Raw genomic sequence first — 23,993 nt, forward strand, 5'->3', positions numbered from 1 at the left:
GTTTCTGTTTTCCAGCGACAAAACTCGCGGCACTACTTGGCTCCATCCCCGCACTGGTGAACCTGTCAACTCGGGACACATGATACGATCAGGTACAGTAATAAACCATGCTTTCTAGTCTAAACTTTGAATCCTTAGGGCGGATACTGCAAGTGAGTGTGTTTAAAGTAAGCTGTGGAACATGTCCTTTGCATAATTGATGGAGGGCTACTTTCTGTTTCATTAAAAACTTAATGGAGTTTTGTATAAATATTTCTCTCCCATTAGATTTACCGCGGGGATGGGAAGAGGGCTTCACCGAGGAAGGCGCCAGCTACTTTATAAAGTAAGCGATAGTAAATTTCTGTTTTTGTCCTTGTGAGACCGTGAGGATGCGAGTGCAACTGCAAAGCCCTCCCCAACGAGCGCTCACTCACTCCCGTCTCTCGCAGTGATCAGTGTCCGCTGTCTGCTCGAGCCTCCATGAGTCAAGAAAAGACAAATATGAATCCAGTCGGAGGATTGTTTGAATGTTTACTGCCGAATTGCTCTTGAGTGTAGATTGTGGGAATGAAATCAGACAACTGATTTCCATCTATCAGTCTGTTAATCCATTGGTTTGTCCAGTTATCATTGTTTATACAGTGATCAATCTGATATCCATCCATCCATCCATTCGTCCATCCATCCGTCCATCAATCCGTCCATCCATCCGCCTGTCTGTCTATCTGCCTGTCTGTCTGTCTATTCATTTATCTAGTAATCAGTCAATCTATCCATATGTCAACATCCATAGTGAGCAGCAGAAGTGAGATGAAGTGGACTTTGGCAGGGAGAGAAGTACAGCTAAGTGAGCTGCCTGGAAACATTAGCTGCTTAGACAGTGCTTCTCAAACCTGTCCAGAGGAACCCACCATTGCACATTCTGGGGCTGAATCCGAAATCGCCCCCCCTAAACCCTCATTCAATATTACCTACGTTAGTCCACAAATACTGTTCACTTGAAGGAGTGAATGAAAACGAGTTTGCGAATTCGGACAGCTGTTGAACGTACATCAATTGTACACTGGTTATTTCGGTGCAATGTGGGATAGAATGAGTGCACTCAATATTGTCCACTATGATTTTGGACACCACTACAAATGCCTGTCCCATCAAATAACGCCCTTTATGAGGGTATATAGGGGGCGTTTTCGGATTCAGCCTGGATGTGTCCCTCTGTCTGTACTAATGAGCTGATGAGTTGAATCAGGTGTGTTAGATGAGGGAGTCATACAAAATGTGCAGTGGTGGGGGTCACCAGGACAGGTTTGAGAAGCCCTGTGGGCCTGTGCTGAGTATTGGAATATTAACTGTGGGAGCTGTGGTCAGTGGTGCTGCATAGAATGTTGCCTATATCGCCTGAATATGACGGGATGTGTGGCTTGGCTTAGCCTGTCAAGGACAACGATTTTTTGTTTATGTATATTGATATTGTATAAAAATGTGTTTTTTGACATGTCATCCTCTTCAGTTGTGATTACATTTTAAACAAAGTTGTTCTAGGTGCTATTGTGAATTGGTAGCATGAATAATAGTACAGAAATAAAAGCATCATTTCGGCAATAAGATGTCATAAGCGACAGCGTTGCAACTTGCAGTATTCCCTAGATAATGTTTCCCAAGGTAATTCTGTACAAATGTATTAAATACGTTTGTATTAATGAGCCAGCTCATGCTGTAAAAGATGATTTCCCTTGGAACCATTAGATGCTATTTTCAGCTTTTCATCTGAATGGAGTGTATTAATGTTGGAATATCAGGAATATTTCAGTATTAGCCTACATTATTAAAACAATCCGTTATTAATTTAACATGTTTTTTTTTTTAACCTTTGTATAGTTTGGTAGAATTTCAGATTGAGATCAGCACAGCATTTTTCTGTTAGGCCTATAGCTTTATCTGTCTATAGTTTTCTTGGATCACATTAAATTACAAGTGATAATGGGAAGGAGATCTGATTGTGTTTGATCTAAGCTATATGTTGACATAGAGAATCATTAATTCTGATTATAGGGCCCTCACTACTGTTTACAATCACCCATGCAGCCCATTACCTCTCTCTGTGCCCATTTAATGCTGGAAATAAAGGGCATTGCCCAGCAGGATTGGATGAGGTTTTCTCATTAAAATTCTCCTCATGTACGGCAATGTGCAGGACCTTAACCCTCCCCGTTTAGCGGATGTTGTACTCTGTCTGTGCATGTGCCCATATGCCCGTGGAATGACAGAGATGTATGGCGAGATCATACAGCCAATTCATGGTGGCTTGGCTTTCCAAAGTCACTTTACCCATTCAGCTCCACTACTGTGGAAACCACAACCAAACCACCATCATCATCATAGCCAAAGTATCTAGTTATTCATAGTCGTTCAACGTCTTTTACTGTTTCATGTGACGTATAAGAACGTTTTTTTTTTTTTTTGCTGACAGATAACTTGTTTAATTGAATTGAGAAATCAACCCGGCAGCTGGCAGTAAACAACCGATGTGATTGCACTTTATGCCGCACATTAACAAACCAATTGGGGCAGCAGAAGCAAATGAGAGGCAATGTGAAGCTACTAGATAAGATATTCCCCATCACGGATTCGTGTCTGAATTGTGTAGAGTCCATCTTTGCTGGCTTCTACACAATTGCCATGCAATGATTTGCTGCAGGATTGCAGTGAAAATAATGTTTACTTGTGGCTTTTTTTTCAATAGCTTAGGAGAGTCCTTGAACACATTCACCAGAGTAGCCTATATAAAGTACATGATCCTACAGTGACCTAATGCATCTTGTGGTAACTCAGTTTCTTTATTGAAATTGTATGTTTGTGATGTGACCTTCCTCTGTATTACTCATTAGTTGTTTTATTCAACATAAGTCTCATATGGATCGTACACAGATGCCAAAATATCATGCAGTCTCTGCATCTGAGAAACCTACCAACGAGAATACATGACAATCACCCAGTTACGGTATCTTGATGTGCCACCAACGTAGCCCACGCAATCCAGAATGCCTTAGAGTCTTCTTGTACTCTTCTTTGCATCTAAAAAGCACCACTTTCCCATAAAGCTGTTTATTTGTCAGTTCAATGCTCCACTGGTGTCTGACCAGAAAAATGCATCCCGACAATGCTGCTGTAGTGAGGGGGGTGTTTTAAAGGTCAAAGAAAATGATTTTAGAAATGTGTTATTGCTGACAGTTTTATTGTGGGGCATGTGAAGGGACTCATTGTGCTGCATCTGGGCACAGTCAAATACTGAACAGTGCAGCTCAGAGGCCTTCGAGAGCTGAAATGTCAAGACTGTAATAAAGTAATGAACTTATTTGTGGGCTAAATGACATTTATAGTTCCTGTTTTGATCCTGCTGGACATTGTCTTCGTGTCATTTTGTGTTAACGTGCTAGAAAAGGAGCTGATTGTTTTTTTAGGCAAAGAAAGCTAGAATAGAAAAGCCTGCATACTTTGTTGCTTATTTCTGCCTTTTTAGGTATGGAGAGAGCCTTCCACTGCTTTAATCGGCCCATTTTGTGGTTTAAATTGCATTGTTTGCTGTCTGTGGTTATTTGACTCACTTATGCCAAAGAATTTATCATGCACCATTTGTGTAAAGACTGGCAGTCACAAGTGGCTGTGTGCTTTCCCTCACTTCAAACTTTATGAGAAGATATTTTTTTTCTTTATCCTCTTGTGGTTTTATAAATCAACATTCATTGCCGTAGACTGCAGTACAGTATAGAGTACAGTAGAGTACTGGATGTTGTTAAATGTGCAGCAGAATGGAGAGAGTGATGCTTAGACTGTCCTTGAGACAAAGCATGCTTGCGTTACATTAGCCACTCTCAGAGACCATCATTTCTGCTGATGTGATTATTATTTTTGTTGTTCATGGGGGACTGCTCTGTATCCGGCATACTGGATTATTATCCAAATTATGTTTGATATACTGCAGGCTTGAATTATGCCAAACATTTAATAAGTCCCATAAAACGTATAGCTAATGGATTTAGTGTATGTCTGTATCCATCCAGCATCCATCTAATTAAGTGATATGAATGGGGAAAAAGGGTCTCAGATGTCCCCACTCATTTTGAGACGGAGAGGCACATGTTCTCCATCACTGTATGCAGGAGACAGGTGGATCTTCAGTTGACCTTTAAAGAGGTCATTCTGTGAAACCGGTGCCTTTTCCAGTTTGATAGGGTGTTTCTTTAAAGTAAATTTTAAACAGATTAAAAACATTCTGTTAGTGTTATTGTGCAATCTCAAGATAAATGAATACATTTTAACATGTTGGAATATAATTATTAACAATCCAATGTATTATATAATCTACAATCCATATATATATACACTGTTCAAACGGGTGGGGTCTGTAAGAATTAATGTTATTTTTTTACATTAATGGTTGTATTCAGCAAGGAAGGACACATTAAATTGGTCAAAAGTGACCGTTTTAAGACATTTACATTTCTGAAGGATCATGTGACACTGAAGACTGGAGTAATGACTGCTGAAAATGCAGCTTTGCCATCACAGGAATAAATTACTTTAAAAAAAACCCTGTCAAAACTGTAATAATAGTTATAATATTACTGTTTATATTACTGTTAATATATATGAATCAAATTAAATCTGAATATATACTGTGTAGAGAGGGAAAGATAAAATGCCAGCTTTTATTTTCATAATATATTTTTTCATCACAATATGCATAATATATTAGCTGATGTAGGCCTACATGTATGACAGACACTGGGCACCTGTATTCTTAGAATGACCTATATGACTTTATTAGGAGGTTGTGACTCAGGACAAATGATTTCTGAAAGGTCCTCGTAGGTCAGCTCAGCGTGAGGAAAACCTATTGAACTCAGTGGACATCTGAAGGGTTTGGCTGAGTCATAAAGAGTCAAGGTGATTCATCTCTGTATCCCGCATTGGTTTCTCAGTCTCAGAGAGTGAATGGCAGGTGGTCTCAGCAGGCCTCCGCTCCAGCCTGGACGATCAGACGTGTGAGGAATAGTGCCTGTGCGGAGACGTCCTTTCCACTCTACATCTGTCTCGCTTCAGCAGCTTTTCAGAAGGGTCGAGGGTCAGTGTTGTTTATCAGAGTGACAGTATGTCCTTCCTCTTACCAAGAGCTCATATTGGCAGGTTCACACATAAGAGATTTTTCCTATAGGACAGTCAGGGTTGCCCTGAGTTTGAAAGCTTTTTGTGCCAGTTGGTTAGTTCAATCTTTCTCTTACAATAAGTTTGCCAGATTATTTGGAGTAGAATTTGTTCTAGCTGAAGTCATTTGATTTTCACAACCAATGTTTTCTGGAGTGCTTTGTCTACTGATTTAATTTTTTTTTTTTAGAAAGGAATATTTTTGATGCTTCGAAAAAAAACTATTGAACAAACTAGGGATGGACATTTAAAAAAAAAAATATTGTGAATATTCGTTTATTAAAATGACGTTTAACGAGAAAGGCGTAAGTTTTTGTCACCATTTCTGAACAAGCTTACGGTTAGGCAATTTACACAACAAGCTTACGTTATGTATATTGAGGTTTTCTAACAGCTTGTGTTTTCTGTTCTTAAATCTGTCTCCCTCGACCAAACTTAAAGGAAGCACGTTTCGAGATCATTCTATCAGAGTCTATAAGTTATCTTCTCGGCTCATTAGGGTACAGCTGGTCTTACCTGCAGTCATTCGACTGGTGTTTGGATTTCATGCGATTTCTCATGTGGTGGTGATATTATGATAACTCCGCTTCATTAATTAATTTGATCAAAAAGTAATTCCATTTTGTAAGATCATTTAGTTAGATCATTTTCATCTAAGTAATTCGAAACTTTGCAAGACAGGCTACGACATTATGATCAAATACAATCAACTTGTTTAAACGCTCCACAGCGCCACCCAGTGCATTTCATTATAACTGGGGGTTTTAGTTTGCGTGCTTGGAATTTGTCATGGATTCACTGCATTTACGGCAAGCAAAGCAACGTAGTAAAATTTGAATAGTATCTTTATTTTTCGAATAATAATTATGAATATTTTGAATATTTGTGCACACCCCTAGAACAAACTGCACTTCTGTCGTTCGTTTCAGAATTCACATCAAATTAAATACGGCGTCTACCCTGATGGTAAGGTCCATGGTGACTCTGTTTGAGGAAGCCCCCCCCCGACCCCCTTCTTTCACTTCACTGCTCATCCAACAGCCTGAGCTCAGGCCAAGTCTGCATGTCGCTGCCGTGACAACAGCCACTGCTTGTGCAGCAAGTTTTTTGGAAATAAGAGTCGTCAACACAATGGCAGGACTGTTGAATGTGAGCGGCCGTAGTAAAATCAAACTCATTTACATGAGCCCCGAGGGAGGAAGAAAATATCCTCCTCTTAAGAATATACATTACCAGCCAACTTTTTTTTGTTGAAAGAAAATAATATTTTTATTTAATGAACAAGTTGATCAAGTGACAGAAATATTTTGTAACATTACAAATGTCTTTACTATTTCAAATAAATACTGTTCTTTTGAACATTAAAGAATCCTAAAAAGTATTTCTCCAGAAAAATATTAAGCATCACAACTGATTATCTTAAAAGTTGAAAAAAGAAGAAATGTTACTGAACACCAAATCTGCATATTAGAATGGTTTCTGAAGGATAATGTGACACTGAAGATTGGAGTAATGAAGCTGAAAAATCAGCTTTGAATAAATTACAGCCTTGGTGAGCATAAGAGATTTCTTTAAAAACATTTTGTTTTTAAATCATACTGATCCCAAATTTCTGGACAGTAGAATATATATATATTTACACTTGAGTGAATGGCTGTTAGAGCTTCTGATTATTTGGAATTTTGCGTACGAGCACGTGTGAAACGAGAATCAGTTTTCCTCCCCAAAAAGCCAGCAGATACTCCGAAAAGTTATTCTGTACTGAATTTGTGCAATTCTATATCTCCCCAAAGGCACTTAGACACAATGGTGTCCTATTGGGACAATATCCTTTTTGTCATTTGGGTTTACGTCCCACTAGAGCTGCAGTGGAAGTGTTGTATTTCCATGAGACTGTAGCCCTAAATTGACCGCCTACAGAGATTCAGATTCCCAAACACCAGCTCTCTGGCACTCCCACAGCTCAAACTCTTGGGAAAAAATGTAGAATTTCAGTTTGTGGCATTTTTACCTCAATCGCCCTTTCTCTTCTCTCATTGTGTGTTGACACCCCCCCCCAACACACACTATTGGTTCAGTCTCCTGCAGTTCTTGGGACGCAATGAGTTAATTAACCATGATGTGTTTCAGTAGAGTGGAGGCAAAACACTTTAAATGTTGATTAAAGAGGATGGATTTCCCTATAGGCACCATCTCCCAGCAATGTCAGTGGAGCAGCATTTGTGCCAAACCAGCAACCCCCTCCACGCGTCACTGTTCCTGTGTAGATGTGTTTTTAAGTAGTCCCATACCTTTATTTCAGAGGCAAAGCTCACTCATCCTGCAAATGACCTTTTGACTTTCTACTTTCTGATGGTGTAGAGTCATGCTACATTACCTGCTGTCACATCGGTTTGAAATATAGTGGAGATGCACTCCAGATTAGGCTACTACTGAGTGTTTTTGGGGTGAATTACTGTCATATTTTATATATTAATTAGAATATTTACTGTAGACATATGTGCTCATTTTAACCTAATGACCTATTGGGATGGCCCATACCTTCCTGTGTTTCTTCACATTTAACAGTTAATAAATGATGCTTGAGATTAGACTTGAAACACTGAGGATTGATAGTTTGATAGGGTTGTATTTAGGGGCAGAACACTAAATAGCTTATTCACTAACCCCCTGGATGCACGTTCAAAGGGATAGTTCACCCAAATAATTAAAATTTACTTACACTCATGCCATCCCCGATGTGTTGAAAAGAGAGACGTTGTGACGTGATGTAAGTGTGTTGTGAAATTAGTGCGAGCACTAACGTGGAAGCATGGAGGAACGCCCCTTCTCGTTTGAACTTCACAACGCACTTATGTCACATGGTACAACGTCTCTTTCGTGAGCACTATATGGCACTCTACTATAATAGCCGTACTACTAGTATATGGCAGTGTACCGGAAGCAATGGTTTATAAATTTTAATATATAAGTATTTTTCGTTTAGCATCAGAAGACAATAGCAATGTTTACATCGACTATTTTAGTTTCAATTGGAATTAAATATTTCCAATTGATGAATCTGAATACACGTACAGTTTAGCTTAGGTACAGCATTTAGTTACAGAGGTTAGCTATTGGTGCATTATCTTCCCATCGCTACTTTTTTTTTTTTTGTCCCATCCATGGAATAAGTGTATTTGTAAACATGAGCAGTCTTTTCTGAACCAGTTGTTTTTGCAGAAATCCAACAATATCTGAAAGAGCAGTTACTTCAGAGAGAAATGCACGTTTCATGCGGATTACATAATCAGAGAGTATTTTTTTTTTTTATTTGGTTAGTTTAAAAGTAGACATTTCAAGCTTTCTATAGATATATTTCTTGTGTCTGTGAGCCAAGTAGACTATACGCTGAGTTTGTTAATTTTTGTGACGCGCTCCAGTTTACGGAGGCTGAGACGGCAGAAAGCACATCCTGTTTGTTTTATTTCTTTTACAAAAGCATGTATTGTTGTAAATGAGAGTTTATAAAAGAAGACTCTTTACCGTTTCTAATGATGTATTACTCTGATTCTCTGGTTCTCATTATCTGTGTGAACAAAAACGACAGAGAATGTTAAGTTATCGCGTTGGCACCTCCATGTCATGCAGCAAGTACGCTATACATTAGCTTCCACACACCTCCTTTCAGCCAGAGCAACAGAGGGAGCTCATGAGAAGAAAACAGGAGTCAGGAGTTATACATGTTTTTTTTTTACATATGCAGATGCATTTGTCTGGTATCAACAAAGGCACAGGGAAGAGACCGATAAAACATGAAACCAAATAAATACACAATTATAATTAATTATGATTTGTCTACGTTCTTCAACAGACTCTGCTATTTGGTATATGTATTTATTATTGCAATGGTTAGCATAAGTAGCCTTTAGCATCGCATATAAATATATTTCTGCCTCATACTGCGATAAGAATCCCCATCGGATCACAAGGAAGTTATTTCAAACACTCGCTGGTGTCAAAGTGAGTTTTGAGCTGAGAATTGTTTAAAATGACTTAAATGTTAATAATAATAATAATAATACATTTAATTTTTATAGCGATTTTCTAGACCAGGGGTCGGCAAACCAAAATGTTGAAAGAGCCATATTGGACCAAAAAAAAAAAAAAAAAAATCTGTCTGGAGCCGCAAAAAATTAAAAGCTTTATATAAGCCTTATAATGAAGGCAACACATGCTGTAAGTGTTATATTAGCCCTCTAGTATCAAAATGATAAGTAGGCTACAAATTAGAGCTTAGATCGGGCCCAAAAAATCAAGCCCGAGCCCGATTTTAACCCGACCATTTTTTAATGCGTGGGTCGTTATAACTGACGTTCTCAACTTTCTTTCTCCCGCCCGCAACATTTATGTTTTGTCCCGCTCCCGCCCGCAAAATAGACTTTTTTCTGTACCTCCAAATACTTTCAAGTTAGCCTACGTGTCGCCACCATACATCCTCCTGATAAATGATTTGTTATTAAAGCATTAAAACACAAACCACTGTTAATTTAACATAAAAGCAAGCAGTTTACTATGCGTGCATGGTTTGGCATGACTGAATGCGCGCAAAGTGCGCTCTCTTAGGCTAATAATTCCTAAAAAGCTGACAGTTCATCGCGATCTCACACATCTCTGTTATTATCAATGAAGCTGACTGCACAATGAATCTTTCATAATATCCACACGTTGTTCGTTATAATTGGAGGATTTGCCAGCATACAGAATTCAGCACGGAACAAAAAAGTCAGTTTTGAGCGTGAGGGGAGTCTATCTTAAATGCTTCTGATTAGAGCCCGACCGATATATCGGCGGGCCGATATTATCGGCCGATTTTAGGCATTTTCCTAACTATCGGTATCGGCATTTATAATGGCCGATAAATGAATATTTAAAAAGATGCGGGTGCGGTGATTCATGTAAGGGTGGCGCTGCCAATAAAGCACCTAAAAGCTGTCACAAGAACTGGCAAAAGTAATGATTATGAATACAACAAATATAGCAAGGAGACATTTTAATTGTTTATTAATAAACAAGTGTTTTCAGTCAGTGTCAGCCAAAGATTAAGTTGACGATGCTGACTCGCGATCTTCAGTGAGCCGCGCGCCAGAGAGAAATGCACATTTCATACGATTACATGAGTCTGTCTGTCTTTCGTTTTGAATTGTTCTGTTTAAAAGTAGACATTTCAATATAGATATATTTCAATTCTCAGGTCTATACGCTGAGTTTCGGTTCATGAGACGAGCTCCAGTTCACCCGCAGGCGCCTCCGTGTCGAGATTATCTATCGTCTGCTAAATTTACTTCTTATAAATTAAATCCAGGCAAATGGCTGATGAAACATTGATTAAAATTAAGATACAATTAATACAAAACGAAATTAACTTTGAAACGAAAGGTTTTGTGCTTTCTGTTTGATGTCTATGTGAAAGTTTCAAAGCATTAGTGCCGCTTTCAGAGCGCTCACGTCCGTAGTGCTGAACTGTCGCGTCTGTAACATTGTTTTTTCCTCATAAATGCGAACACGAAAAATAAAATAAAATAAAATGAATATTTTATGTAGCCTGTGGAGACTGAGAGCCAACCCTTCTTCATCCGGTGGGTAGTAGCCTACTTGTGATTTGCGCGGTGTAATTCACAGAATTGATTTCTCTGCTACAAGCCTCTGTCACGTATTGTGTGAGCTTGTGACTATTGCAAGCGCGCAGCTGAGAAGTCCTGATTATATTGTCTGCTATATTTAGGCCTACTTCTTATTTATTAAGGCAATTGGTTGATGAAACATTGATTAAAATGCGTGGCGCGAGCGATCTCCGACAGTAAACTGATTCTGCTTTGTCTAGCTGTTGCGACGCGAGCAGTAACGGCCGCGTCCGGTGTAGACACAGTGTTAAAGCTCATTCTGCCTGATAAGCTACGTTACAACATCAAGCAATATTCCAAAAATGTATATAATTATAACACTTTATATAGGGCCATTTTGCATTAAGAGTAGCCTAGTTTCACGTTTAGTACATTTTGCTTACTAATTATTTAAAATAGTATAAAAGTACTGTACATATGTAATTAAAAACGTTTTCATTATGATATTATTCATTTTACTTTAGTAAAAAGATCTGAGTTCTTCCTCCACTGGTAGAGATTAGAGGAATTAAGAGTAAAAATAGAAGATAATAAGGTTTTGTCAGTGACACTTTTTATATATTTATTGATACAAGTTATGACTAAATTAAAAGACAAAGTCGTCGTTAGTGAAGATTATGCAACAGTATTTAGAATATAATATAATATAACATGCAATGCAAACTAGTTTGGTTACAGCTCAGCTGTATAATTCTCATTCTATCATTCCCCCTGCCTCCATTACATATCTGTGTCACACAAGTGTTTGATTACCACATTTGAGTGATCATTGCAAAACGTGTTTATAAAATATATTTATTCTGTTTAGGCTATAGCTACTGTGTAAAGTACCCATCAAAAGTTTGAACACACCAATAGGAAAGTGTCCAAACTTTTGACTGGTATACTGTACTATAATACACATAAATAATATTGCTACTGTATTATAATATACACATAAATAATATCGGCCGATATATCGGTATCGGGCTTTTTTTACTCCCTAATATCGGTATCGGCATCGGCCCCCAAAAATCCATATCGGTCGGGCTCTACTTCTGATTGGCCATTGCGTTCAAGAAATCAACACATATGTCTGTGATTGGCTATATCGCTCAACGCTGCAAACATGTTATGAATAGAAATTCTGGCCTGTAAATCGTTTCTATTTTGTTTTAGTAGAGTGAGTGCATTACCGCCCGCGCTCGCACTCGGCCATCAAATCTAGTCCCGCGCCGCACTCTATTGCGTTGGGAGTGCTCAGCTATCTTTCTCTTTTTCCCCTTGGGATCCATGGCCCATGACACACCCGCCGGTTTGTTTGATTATTTGTCAGCCACCGGTCTGGCATCAGGGCAGGCCGATCTGACAGACACGTGTGTCACAGTCTGTCTATGACGTAAATTCTTCGTTGACAGAAATGTTGAAATTAAATATTTATTATACACATTTTTACAACGTTGAAAAACTTTAAGAATGTTTGTCATGTTTTTCATCCTACAGAAATTATATTAAAACAAAAAATATTTTTTCCATTTTCAAATTTTTGAAAAAGCTCCAGGGAGCCACTAGGGCGGCGCTTAAGAGCCGCATGCGGCTCTAGAGCCGCGGGTTGCCGACCTATGTTCTAGACACTCAAAGACGCTTTACAGTTGTTGGTTTACATCGATAAAACAAACAAACAAGGTATATAGACATGGTTACATAACTAGCACAAGAAATGAAAAAAAAAAGTTTTGAGGGCCTGTTTGAAGGATGTTAAGGTGCTTGACAGTTTGATGTAGTCGAGGAGGGCGTTGAATGTTATGTTAGCTGGTAGCTTGATAATAACATGGGATATGAGCAGCGTTGTTGACCTTCTCATGACTAAGGTAAACTCCGCCTTTGTTCATGACCAGTCCTCAAACCCCAGTTGACCCGCTTTAGACCAAGGAATTCGGCGGGCTAAAAGCCCCTGGCCATTAGCTCAGAGGAAGCCCGGATGAGGGCCGATCAAGCCCCGGAAGTGACTGTGGAAGCGTGACTGGCCCTGGCACGCACTAGCATGCTTACTTTTGGCCCAACAGTGGAAACACGGCTATTATTTGATCCATTCAGTTCAGGTGTTCCTTGTTTATTTACCCTTTGTTATCTCTTGGTTTTTCTCATGGTTTGGGTTAAATAAAGGGACTATTGTGAACTCTATATCGTTGTGCTCTTTGATCACAACCACAGTTTACGTGACAATACCAGACCCTAAAACAAGAAGGGGAAATATGGATCTGGCTGAGGCAAGAGGACTGGCTGATGATCATCTCCTCTTCTTCCTCTGTCAGAGCGGTCAGCCTCTGGAACAATATGTGGAGGAGTTCCTGCAGTATTACCATTCATAACTCCAGTGTCCCTAGCTCCTGTCTTCAGTGTTCTAAGCTCCAATGTCCCTAGTTCCTTTGCCAATTACATCTCCAAAGATACTGGGTGCTTCTCAATATCCCTGCTCGTCTCCTCGCTCCTCCGTCTTCCATCCTATGACCCGAAAACCAATCGAGCTCAGCCATCTTGAAGGACGTCTCAATTTTCTAATTGCACCACGAGGAGGCGAGGATCGAGGAGTGAGGAGGCTTCCTGAGGAGTTATGAGCGAGGATACACGGGTGTATCCTTTGCGGAATAGCTTTATTGACTAATAGGGACTTCTTTTCCCCCTTCACATCGGTCACAATAATTTTAATGTATACTTTACCTTTGCAGTTTATATAAACCACACATCTCACATATTTCAACAGGGTATCTTGCTTTATTATTATTTATTATGAATTTCTTAAATAACCAAACTAATACAACATAAGGATGGATCCTTTGAGTGCAGCTGGTGACGCTATGAAGTGACGCTCGAGTTATCAAGTATTCCAATGTATAAAAAAGCTTTTATTCGATTCCTCCGTCCTCATTTTCTCTCCTTGCAGCCTTCCCTCGCATCCTACAGGGGGTGGAGATGAGACGCGAGGAAAGGAAACGAGGATGCACAAATAAGAATTGAGAAGCACCCATATACTGTTCCTAGCTCCCTCATCTCAAGAAGACCGAGCCCTTGCTATTTACATCTCCAGCGCCCCCTGCACTGACAGTACCTCCCTGGCTCCCTGTATTGCCGGTGCTGCCCTAGAGGCTTCCAAGCCCACCTGCACCACCCTGGTCACCTGCCCGTTACCCGCCACTACTCCAGGGTGCCCGCCCACCCTCCCAGTTTGGACTCTTTTTGCCTCAAGGACGGTCTTTCCGGGAGGGGGAGTAATGTCACATTCTGAGTTTGTTTATCATGTTTTTCTGTTCCATTCATGCCTGAGTTTCATAGTTAGTTTTCTAGTATGTTAATTAGTTATGTTCTCTCTGTTCCCTGCTTGTTTGTTTCCATGGTTACACCATTGTTTGATTCATTCAGTTCAGGTGTTCCTTGTTTAGTTACTTTGTTTGCTCTGCGTATATAAGCCCTCAGTTTGAGGTAGTTGATGGTATCGTTTGTGCTAATGTGGTTGTTTTCTCCTGCATAATTCTGTTTGGATTAAAGACTGATTTGTTGAGATGTCTTCGTGCGATTTATACAACAACCTGTAACATCATCAGTTTATTATCAGTCAGATTCAAATGTTTTTTTAAAGCTACTTGATTTATTTTGTGTCTTTCTGTGTGTGTGTGTGTGTGTTATTATAGCTATACATTGTCAGACGTTTTGTTTTGGCCTCGTCATGAATACTATGAGTGTGTGTGTGTGACCTTTACATGACATCCGCTCCACTGAAAGGTGTTTGTTTCCTTTGTGTAATCCCTAAGTGTGATTGGCTGGCTTTTGTAGTCAGCCTCAGCGCTGAGCAGTGGTTGTGCTTCGTCACAGTACGTCAGACAAAATATTGCAGTGCAAGTAAAAAATGCTAATATTATAGGTGCAGTGGCTTTTTCTGGCTTATCTCAGTCAGCTGTTTCATACCATAATGTTTACATAGGATGGATGCTTACTCAGTAGCAGATGCTCACTTCAGTTATATTAGATTGATTTGAAATCTGAGGTGTCTTGACTTGTTCACTAGTTCTTTTTGATCCCTCAGATGTTTCTCAGCATACGCATGAGGCATTATGAGACAGCATGTTTGTGCCAGTATTACCCCTCTCTCTCTCTCTTTCTCTCTCCCTCTTACCCTCTTTCTCTGAAGAGAATAGGGGATAAAGTGATTATGCTGCGTTTTTCAGTGAGGCAGGAGCCTTTCGCTGTGACGGGACTGCTTAATGTTTTCCTGTTGCGGTGGGGGCTGTGCGCAGTGGAGCTGCAGTGGACTGAACTGCTCATGAGGAAAAAAAGAGAAATGCTCTTTTTGAACTACCTGCGGCATTAATCATTTATCTTGTGGAAATCGTGTTATTTGTATCTCACCAGCAGCAGCAGGGGGGTCTGCTTATGAATCCAGGCATGACTGATCGTCTTGAGAATTCCAGGGTTGGGCCAAATGTAAGAATTGGCTCCCTTTCAATTCATGAGCAGGAATTAGAATTGAATTGGTCATGTCCCACAGGATGTTGAATTGGAATTTGAATCAGAATGACAGGAAGATAAATATAAGCTGTCTTGCAAGTTGAGGAATTTCAGTAGTTAAACACATTTTTTAAAATCTACCATAATTCTTATTTTTTTATTTAATTATATGCATCATTAATTTAGTCTGACTATGCCTATTAATTCCATGTTATGTAGATTACTTTCACACAATATAATACAGTATGTTCTACACACTGTTTTCAAATAACTATAAATTTATAAAAATAAATAATGACATAAAAATTTTGAGAACTCTTCATCAGAGAAATGTAGTGTCCTTCCATAATTGTCCCTAAAATTAAATGTATTCAAAATTTTATGTTATTGTATTTTTTAAAGGATTATTTCAAAAGGTTGGGTTCGGTAAGAGTTATTTTTTTTAAATGTTAAATGGGACTTATAATCACCAGTGTTCCATTTATTTTATCAAAAATAAAATAAAAACAGAAGTACTGTGAAATGTTATTGCAATTTAAAACAACTCTCTTTTTTTTAATTTTTTAAAAATATATATATTTTAAAAATTAATTTATTCCTGTGATGGCAAAGCTGAATTTTTTTTTCAGCAGCCGTTATTCCAGTCTTCAGTGTCACATGATCCTTCAGAAATCAATATGCTAATTTGGTGCTCAAGAATTATTTTTGTACAGATTCTTTGATGAATAGAAAGTAAAAAAAAAAACATTTATTTTAAATATAAATTTTTGTAACATTATAAATGTCTTTACTGCCACTTTTGATCAATTTAATGCATCCTTGCTGAATAAAAGTATTAATGTCTTTCAAAAAAAAAATCTTACAGACCTCAAAACCTTTGAACAGTAGTGTATTTATAAAAAATATTTTATTCACTATATATATATATATATATATATATATATAAACATTTTTTTTTTTTTAGCAAACATTTAATTGAATGGCACATGGTAGGCTCCCCCCCCAAAAGGTTTTCTGAATACTCCATTTTCCATTAGTTGGACAAACTCTGTTGCTTTTTGGGATAATCACAAAATGTTTTGATTGTGTCACATTGTTTGCACTCTTTGTACATCCTGTGCTACCTAAATTCAATTCAGAGTGCAATCAAAATGAATGACACACAACCCGGGAGTACCACTGTGAGTCCAGTTCAAATAACTTGCCTGAGGGCAGCCATATTCTGATCTAATCTGGAGTGTAGGAGACCAGTCGTGCTGATTTGCTGCTTACAACTGTTGTATTGTATCCTCAAGCCATCCATATTGTCCAGATAGTATACTGTATGATACTTCCTCTGAGAAAGAAGTAGGCACCAGACACAAAGTGCCATGGTACCATCACATCTTCCATGACAGATGAAAGCCATGACAGGCTAAAAACACATTGTTTGTGCTGGTCAAAACAAATGGGACTTGGTGTAATAACAGAGCATTGACAGGAGGAAGGGACAGAGGAAAAACAATGAGGTGATTGAGAGAGAGGACAGTGGCTGCTTATGTTTTGCAGTATGTCACCAGGGCCATTCAGATTGACTTGTCGTATTTAACCCTGCAGCCCGCGCTAAACTCAGAATCATGGTTGAGATGTAACGATGTGTGTTGCTGTACATGAGAAAGTTTGTAGACCGAAGAGACCGCAGACGTAGAGATGCTAAAGCCTCCGCCAGCATGGGTACCTGCTGCAGCTGCCTGCCGTTGGGCCGTTTGACCAAGCAGGATGTTGGACGTGAGTGGACCGAGATTAAACTGGAGACTATCAGTGAGGAAGAGGATGAAACTACATCAGCGGAGGAAAGGTAATGAGAATATTATATAGGTTAATATAGGTTAATAAAGGGCAAAGTAAACAGGGCAGTTGTAGGATCAGAATTAATCAGATGGCAAATTCTCAGAATTTACGAATGATTATTTTCATTGCTCAGGTTGCATGACGTTGACCAGTGTTATTTTAGAGTTGTTTATGTACTTTTATAGTATTTATTAATATTTACATTACCTTTTATTTCATATTTTCTTTTTAATTTTAGTTTGGATATGCTTTTGTAATTTTTCTTAGTTTTTATTTCAGTTTAAGTAATTTCAATACTTAGTTTTTAGGTGCCATTTCAATTTGAAGTTTTTCATATAATATTTATATTTTATTTTACCTTTACTTCAACTGATGAAAACAATTTTTAATAGTTTCAAGTAACTTTAATGGTTAGCATACTTAGCAATAACAACACTTATGTGGACCCAAAAAGCCTAGTGCTGGAGAGTTCTTTTTTCTCTAACTGAACACAGATGTCAGGTGACATGCAGAATTTTTGTAAGAAGTGAGCCAGCAAATGTATATGACTGCAGAGATGCCGTTTTCTCTCCTTCACTTAACATAAAAGGAGCTGCTGAGATGACTTGAGCTTGTAAACAATGTCTTTTGCTCTCTGCTCCAGATGTTTCAGTCTGTGGGGTTTAGAACGAGGAATTATGCTATTCAGACCATGAAGCTGGCCTCCTTTTTTGAAGGAAAAGGAAATTCCAATGGCTAATACTTGAGATTTTGCTATCGAACTATGATCTTCACAGTCTTACGGGTGCGTGTTTGAAGTAAAGCCTCAAATATTTAGTTTATTCTGAACAGCAGGGTTGTGCAGATTACGCCTTTGTTTTAAACATGTTTCTCTTCTGAATGTGAACAAAGTTTCCAAATTAGATGTGAACTCTTAATATTTTGATACCTTAAAAAGTCTGGCTGAATGTTATGTAGACCTAGGAGCTCTCTCTGAATAAAAAAAGATAAAAATCAATGTGCTCTCTCTGAAATGGTGTGAAGGACCATTTGTCTTTTTTAAAGCTATTGATGACTACTGCTTTGACTCTTCAAAGAAAATTAGTCTAAATCATAGACACTCTCTGGAGGATATATTGTCAGAGTAGGCAGGTGGATGTGGTATTGGTTTCTTAGGAAGGTCATACATCCAAAACAAACATTAATTTCCTTTTGTAGGAAGTCACGTTACCTGGGATTTATCCAAGTAACATTTGAGCGAGCAATCGTCCTGCAAGGGAGTCGTTGTTCGGGCAGGACTTTATTGTTTTGTAGTGCTGTGTCCTGTGTTGGAGTGATTTAAAGACATGATTTAAAGAGATCTTGCTGGCAGTGTGGTGTAGGAACAACAACCTTTTCCTCAAAGCATCTGGTAATTGATTCTAGGAAGCTGGGCGGAGAAACACGAACCAATCAGTATTAGCGGAACTCTTATGCTGAGTCAACAAATACTTCTCTAAACAAGAAAATGCACTCTTCAAAATGCTGAGAAAGGTTAGACGGCTTCTCAAACCATCTCCTACTTTTTCTGATGCAAAGAGTAAAAACACTCTTGCCTTGTTTTGCATGGCAGAGTTTCTGCCCTTGACCGCAAGGCTCTACAGAGAGTGGTGAAGTTGTCCACTGATGCTCAAAAACGGACAACCACACTGAGAGGACTGCATATTTGTCTTGATGCGATTAGCCTAAAATTTCATACTATTCATGCTATTTATATGTTTGCCTACTGGAATGTTGAATGTTTTAGGAGAAGTTGTGCCTTTTAATATAGTGTTAATTTGGTCAGATATTTAATTTAGTCCTGTGTCAAATGTACTTAAAAAAATAATAATAATAATTTTTAATCATATTTAGCCAACCTTGTTCCTGAAAACGCAAACTTTTAAAAACGGGTTTCAAAGTGCAAGGTTTTGAAACCGATGCCTTTACCGTCTCCATGTAAACAACAAAAATAAATTTGAATTTGTGAAAACGGTGACGTCATGCGCATGCGAATTACATGTTCACGCAATGACACGGATACATATTACGTGTTCACGGTGTGTTTCTTGACGAAGTGATATCGCTAACTACAGGCCTGGCATTTATAATACAACCTTTTTAGTCATTTTCGCAGATCCATGTGAATGGGGATCATTTGGACAACGTTGTCGTCTGTGTTTAGTACATAGTTGTCATATAAACATATCCTTAGTCAATGAAAACTTATTCACAATTTTGTCATGCTGCATAATGGTTAAATTGTTTTGCTCAAAATTATAATCACAACAATTGTTGTCAATGTGAGAATTTTTTTTTTTTTACATCAGAGTTATTACACTTTCACCTATAAGCACTAATCAAGAGAACGAGATTTTTTCTTATATTAAAACGACAGCAAAAAAGACTTTGTATTGTGGGTTGCGTACAGTAGGTGGATTTATTCCGCAACCACAATCGCAAACAAATTTATTCGAGATCCATGTTTGTATTTATTACAGTTCACCACTGAGAATCTTTGATCGCAGATTTAGTCGCATGAACACAGACTTGCTGAATGACATTTTCATTTGAGCAGAATATCTCAATGGAGATTGCTAAAATCCAGCTTACATATTTGTCTGTTTTCACATCATCCTTTCTGCTTCCGCAGTGCAGAGAGAGCATGTTGGTATGGTTGCCAGATTGCAAAGATTAAATAAAACTTTTTTATTTTTTTTATTTTGCACTGCAGGGATAGGGATAAGCGAAGCCTGTGATTTTACTCGAATTTACTGACTTACACTACCGTTCAAAAGTTTGGGGTCGGTACGATTTTAAATACTTTTAAAATAATTCTCTTCTGCTAACCATGGCTGCGCTTATTTGATTAAAAATACAACAAAAATCAGTTATAGTATTAAATATTATTCCAGTGTAAATCAGCTGTTTTCTGTGTGAATATATAGTAAAGTGTAATTTATTCCTGTGATCAAAGCTGAATTTTCAGCATCACCAGTGTCAGTGTCTTCAGTGTCAAATGATCCTTCACAAATCAGTATAATATGAGGATTTGATGCTCAAGAAACATTTATTATTATTATCAATGTTGAAACAGTTGTTGGTCTGTCAGTTGTACAGTTTTTTTTTTTTTTTTTTTAGGATTCTTTGATGAATAGGAAGTTCAAAAGAACAGCATTTGTTTGAAATAGAATCTTTTGTAACATTATAAATGTCTTTACTGTCCTTGATAAATAAAAGTGTTGATTTCTTTCCTCCAAAAAATAAAAATAAAATTCTCACTGACCCCAAACTTTTGAACGGTATAGTGTATCTCCCGGATATGATGTCAATAGGCTATTGCTTGGAAATGTCTTGTCGTGCATGCTGTCATCCATCTCCATCTAATCATTCTTTTTGTTTTTGCTCTTCTGATGATTTTTAGCTTTCTCTTTCTGCAAATTGTATAGTTGTATATGGTGTAGGTATATATCGATATGACCCAGCACTCAAAACACTCCAACGCAGCCTTCATTCTTCACCAAAGATGGATAAAAAAACATACAGGAAACCAAAACCTTGAAAAAATTAAATACGACCCCGCCAAATCACAGAGACGCCTATTCACACACGGGACCAATATTATCACAGGACCTCGGTTTTCGGCGAAATATGGTAGGTCAGTTGTGGGGGAATTTGTACTTTACAAATCACAGACATGGCCGATTCGCGCGGGATTAGGATCACAGACAACCTTTGCAATTATTACAAATGACTAGATGTCACCAGGTAATACTAATCCAGTGCGAATAGGGCTTTTGTCATGGAAAAAAAGGTGACCAGAACTAGATTTGTACATTTTCTGAAGAAAACGAGTAGTACTTGCATGTTCAAAATCACAGGGTACTAGAGTAGGATGTTGCTGTGCAGTTGTTAAGATGTTCACTGTTATTTTTAACATTTTCCTATATGGTTTCAATTCTATTTTTAGGTGGTCATAACAAAATAATGTATACAATGTAATGTTAAAGTCTCTTAATTTTTTTTCAGGGGACTAGTGTAATAAGTTTGGTTCCAGCCTACAAGGGGAGACGCTGATCTAGGCTCTAGTTCTAGTCTATTTTACTCATGTCTGTCTCCTTTCTTTGCCTGTTTTATTGTGGTGATATTTAACAGGTGATATTATTAAAGCTACAATATGTAATTTTTTGCGCCGCTAGAGGTTGCTAACCTCTTAAAATAATAAAGGCGCAGATTGATGACGCAGTGATAAGCGGAATCATGGAACTTGTCGTCATGCCGATGGATCTAATAATGTTTATGGATGAGTGAATACATTCTTGTTTTTCCATATGACTGTAGAATGAAGCAGTCCCGCAGATATATAGGCATGAGGACATTTAATTCTACCGATACCCGCAAGTGCTGAATTACTACTCACACAGGTCATTTTATTTGACGAATTAAACTTGTGAGGTAAACTTGTGCGCTGTTTCACTTGGTCTACACTATCATACTAAACTGCACTTGAGTGTGTTGAAAGTTATAATTAGGGCTGTGTTGAAAAAATCAATTCACCAATTCTGAATCGATTTTCATATTAATTTCTAAAGATCGATCCGTAACTCAGAGGATCGATTTAATAATAGGCTTACATTTTCCCCGTGAACATTTTCCCCGTGAACCCCGTGAAGATCCCTGTATGCAAAGGCTTTCACTCAGCGCGCACACTGTTACAACAACGGGCTTTGAAGGAGTCATTCGTTCATTCAACGAACACGTTCAAAAAAGCTGATTCATTAAAAGAGATGTAATGAAACAAGGTGTTAATTATTTTTAACTTTGAGTTCCACTTTTCAAGGCTCAGCTGAGCAGCAATGCCTCGCATGGGTAACGCTGAAGCTGATGCTTCACTTATTAGAGACCAATATGGCATTGATTCAATGCGTGACTCGCTGATTTTATTTCCCCGCGGCTTCCTCGCGCTGTGGAATGCTGACCAGCGCTGCTCCTGACGCGCATTTATGGTAAATACCCGTGACGTGAACGTTAAAAGGATGATATGACAAATATTTCGCTTTCCTTTGACACGGCAACCTTTTTCACGAATACATATGACTTCAAAGACAGACGCAGGTAATCCGCACGCGCTCTGTCGATCTCTCTCATTCACTGTCTGTGCGAAGCCTCTGTAGGCTACACATCACCACGATAAACAGTCTTGTTTGTTATCATTATGAACTTGTTTAACATTCAATAGACATGCATGAAGTTCAAAACAAGCAGTTAAATGTCTATAATAGCCTAATAGTATCAATATGTTGCATAACTACAGTTCTGTAATTCAGGTAACAGCTGGAAAAACCAAAAAACACATATCTAAATCTCGAAAATCGTATCAGATCGGATTGGATCGAATCGAATAATGATAATCGATTCAAGATCTTGAGAATCGGAATCGAATCGATTCTTGAAATTTGAATCGAAACCCAGCTCTAGTTATAATGTTATTCTATGTTTTAGTTTGTTGGCTGTATGAGACTAGCAGTAAGCTAGATCAACATTAGAATAACATACTGATCACATTTCATCATGTTGAGCTATATAACATTGATTTGTTTTATGTACATTTGCTCACCTGTCTAATAAAGTACATGCAAGAGCGGCGTCTCTGTCAAGTCCAAGTTTATCGTGGACGTGGAGCTCTCGGCATCTCGAAAACGCCACGCCGATATTGATCCTCGTTTTATTTCTACTTTTGTCCCAAAGACTGCTTGCCATGGTCCATAATGTTTGAACGAAACAACAACAGTGTGAGCATGCCGCTAGACGTAATGCAGTTGTCCACGTCTGTCGCCATAGTTACTATGGCAGTACAAGCGTAAACAAGGTATAATGCGGATATTACGCCATTGACAGGCGACAAGGGACGGGCACTATTTAAAATTGTGAATTTCTCTGAATTTACAAATTCTTGGAAACATTTTGGATAATGTAAGTACACAATTGAAAGAAATATATAACACTGTGCAAGTGGTTTTTGGATATTTTGATACAAAATTCTTACATATTGTACCTTTAAGTCTGAAAGCACGCCTCATTGAGCTGCATTATTTGAATTATCATTCATATCTGTAGCAGAAATTATGTTGGGAAAATTACATGCCGAAGTGTGAACAATAGTAATAGTGACTAAGAAAATACATTTTGTCAGGTTGATTCAGTAAGTCTACACTACTGTTCAAAAGTTTGGGGTCTGTAAGATTTTTTCTAAAATGTTTTAAAAAGAATTTGCTTATACTCACCAAGGCAGTTATTAAAAACTAATATTATTAAGTATTATTACTATTTAAAATAATTGTTTTAATATATTTTTAAATGTAATTTATTACTGTGATGGCAAATCTAAATTTTTGCCTTCCGCAGCCAATACTCCAGTCTTCAGTTTCACATGATTCTTTAGAAATCATTCTAATATGGTGATTTCGTGTTCAAGTAACATTTCTTATTATCCAATGTTGAAAACAGTTTTGCTGCTTAATAAATTTGTGGAAACCATGATGTATTTTTCAGGATTCTTTGATGAATATAAATTTTGGTAACACTTTAGTTTAGGGTCTAATTCTCACTATTAACTAGTTGCTTATTAGCTTGCATATTCCTAGGATTTTCGCTGTTTATTAGTACTTATAAAGCACATATCCCTTAATCCACCCAAGTACCTAAACTTAACAACTACCTTCCTTACTAAACAGTAATTAGGAGTTTGAGGAAAAAGTCGTTGTCAAGTTAGTTAATTGGACCCTAATCCAAAGTGTGACCGAAATTTCAAAAGAATAACATTTATTTGAAATA

General features: G+C 38.0%; 1 protein-coding gene across 11 annotated transcripts in view; it reads left to right on the forward strand.

Moving 5' to 3' along the window:
* plekha7b (pleckstrin homology domain containing, family A member 7b) overlaps nucleotides 1-23,993 on the forward strand; it is a 116,011-nt gene that overhangs the window by 283 nt on the left and 91,735 nt on the right. For 10 of the 11 annotated variants that reach the window (XM_056268754.1, XM_056268755.1, XM_056268752.1 and 7 more), the window contains exons 2-3: nucleotides 16-92; nucleotides 268-325. In XM_056268754.1, the coding sequence (XP_056124729.1) occupies nucleotides 16-92; nucleotides 268-325 (135 nt within the window). Of the gene's footprint in view, nucleotides 1-15; nucleotides 93-267; nucleotides 326-16,930; nucleotides 17,170-23,993 lie in introns of those variants that run through there. The other variant, XM_056268753.1, reaches the window with a different exon arrangement.

This window comes from Rhinichthys klamathensis, unplaced genomic scaffold (assembly GCF_029890125.1).
Source record: "Rhinichthys klamathensis goyatoka isolate OS25496 unplaced genomic scaffold, OSU_Roscu_1.1 h1tg000275l_1, whole genome shotgun sequence".
Lineage (NCBI taxonomy): Eukaryota > Metazoa > Chordata > Actinopteri > Cypriniformes > Leuciscidae > Rhinichthys > Rhinichthys klamathensis.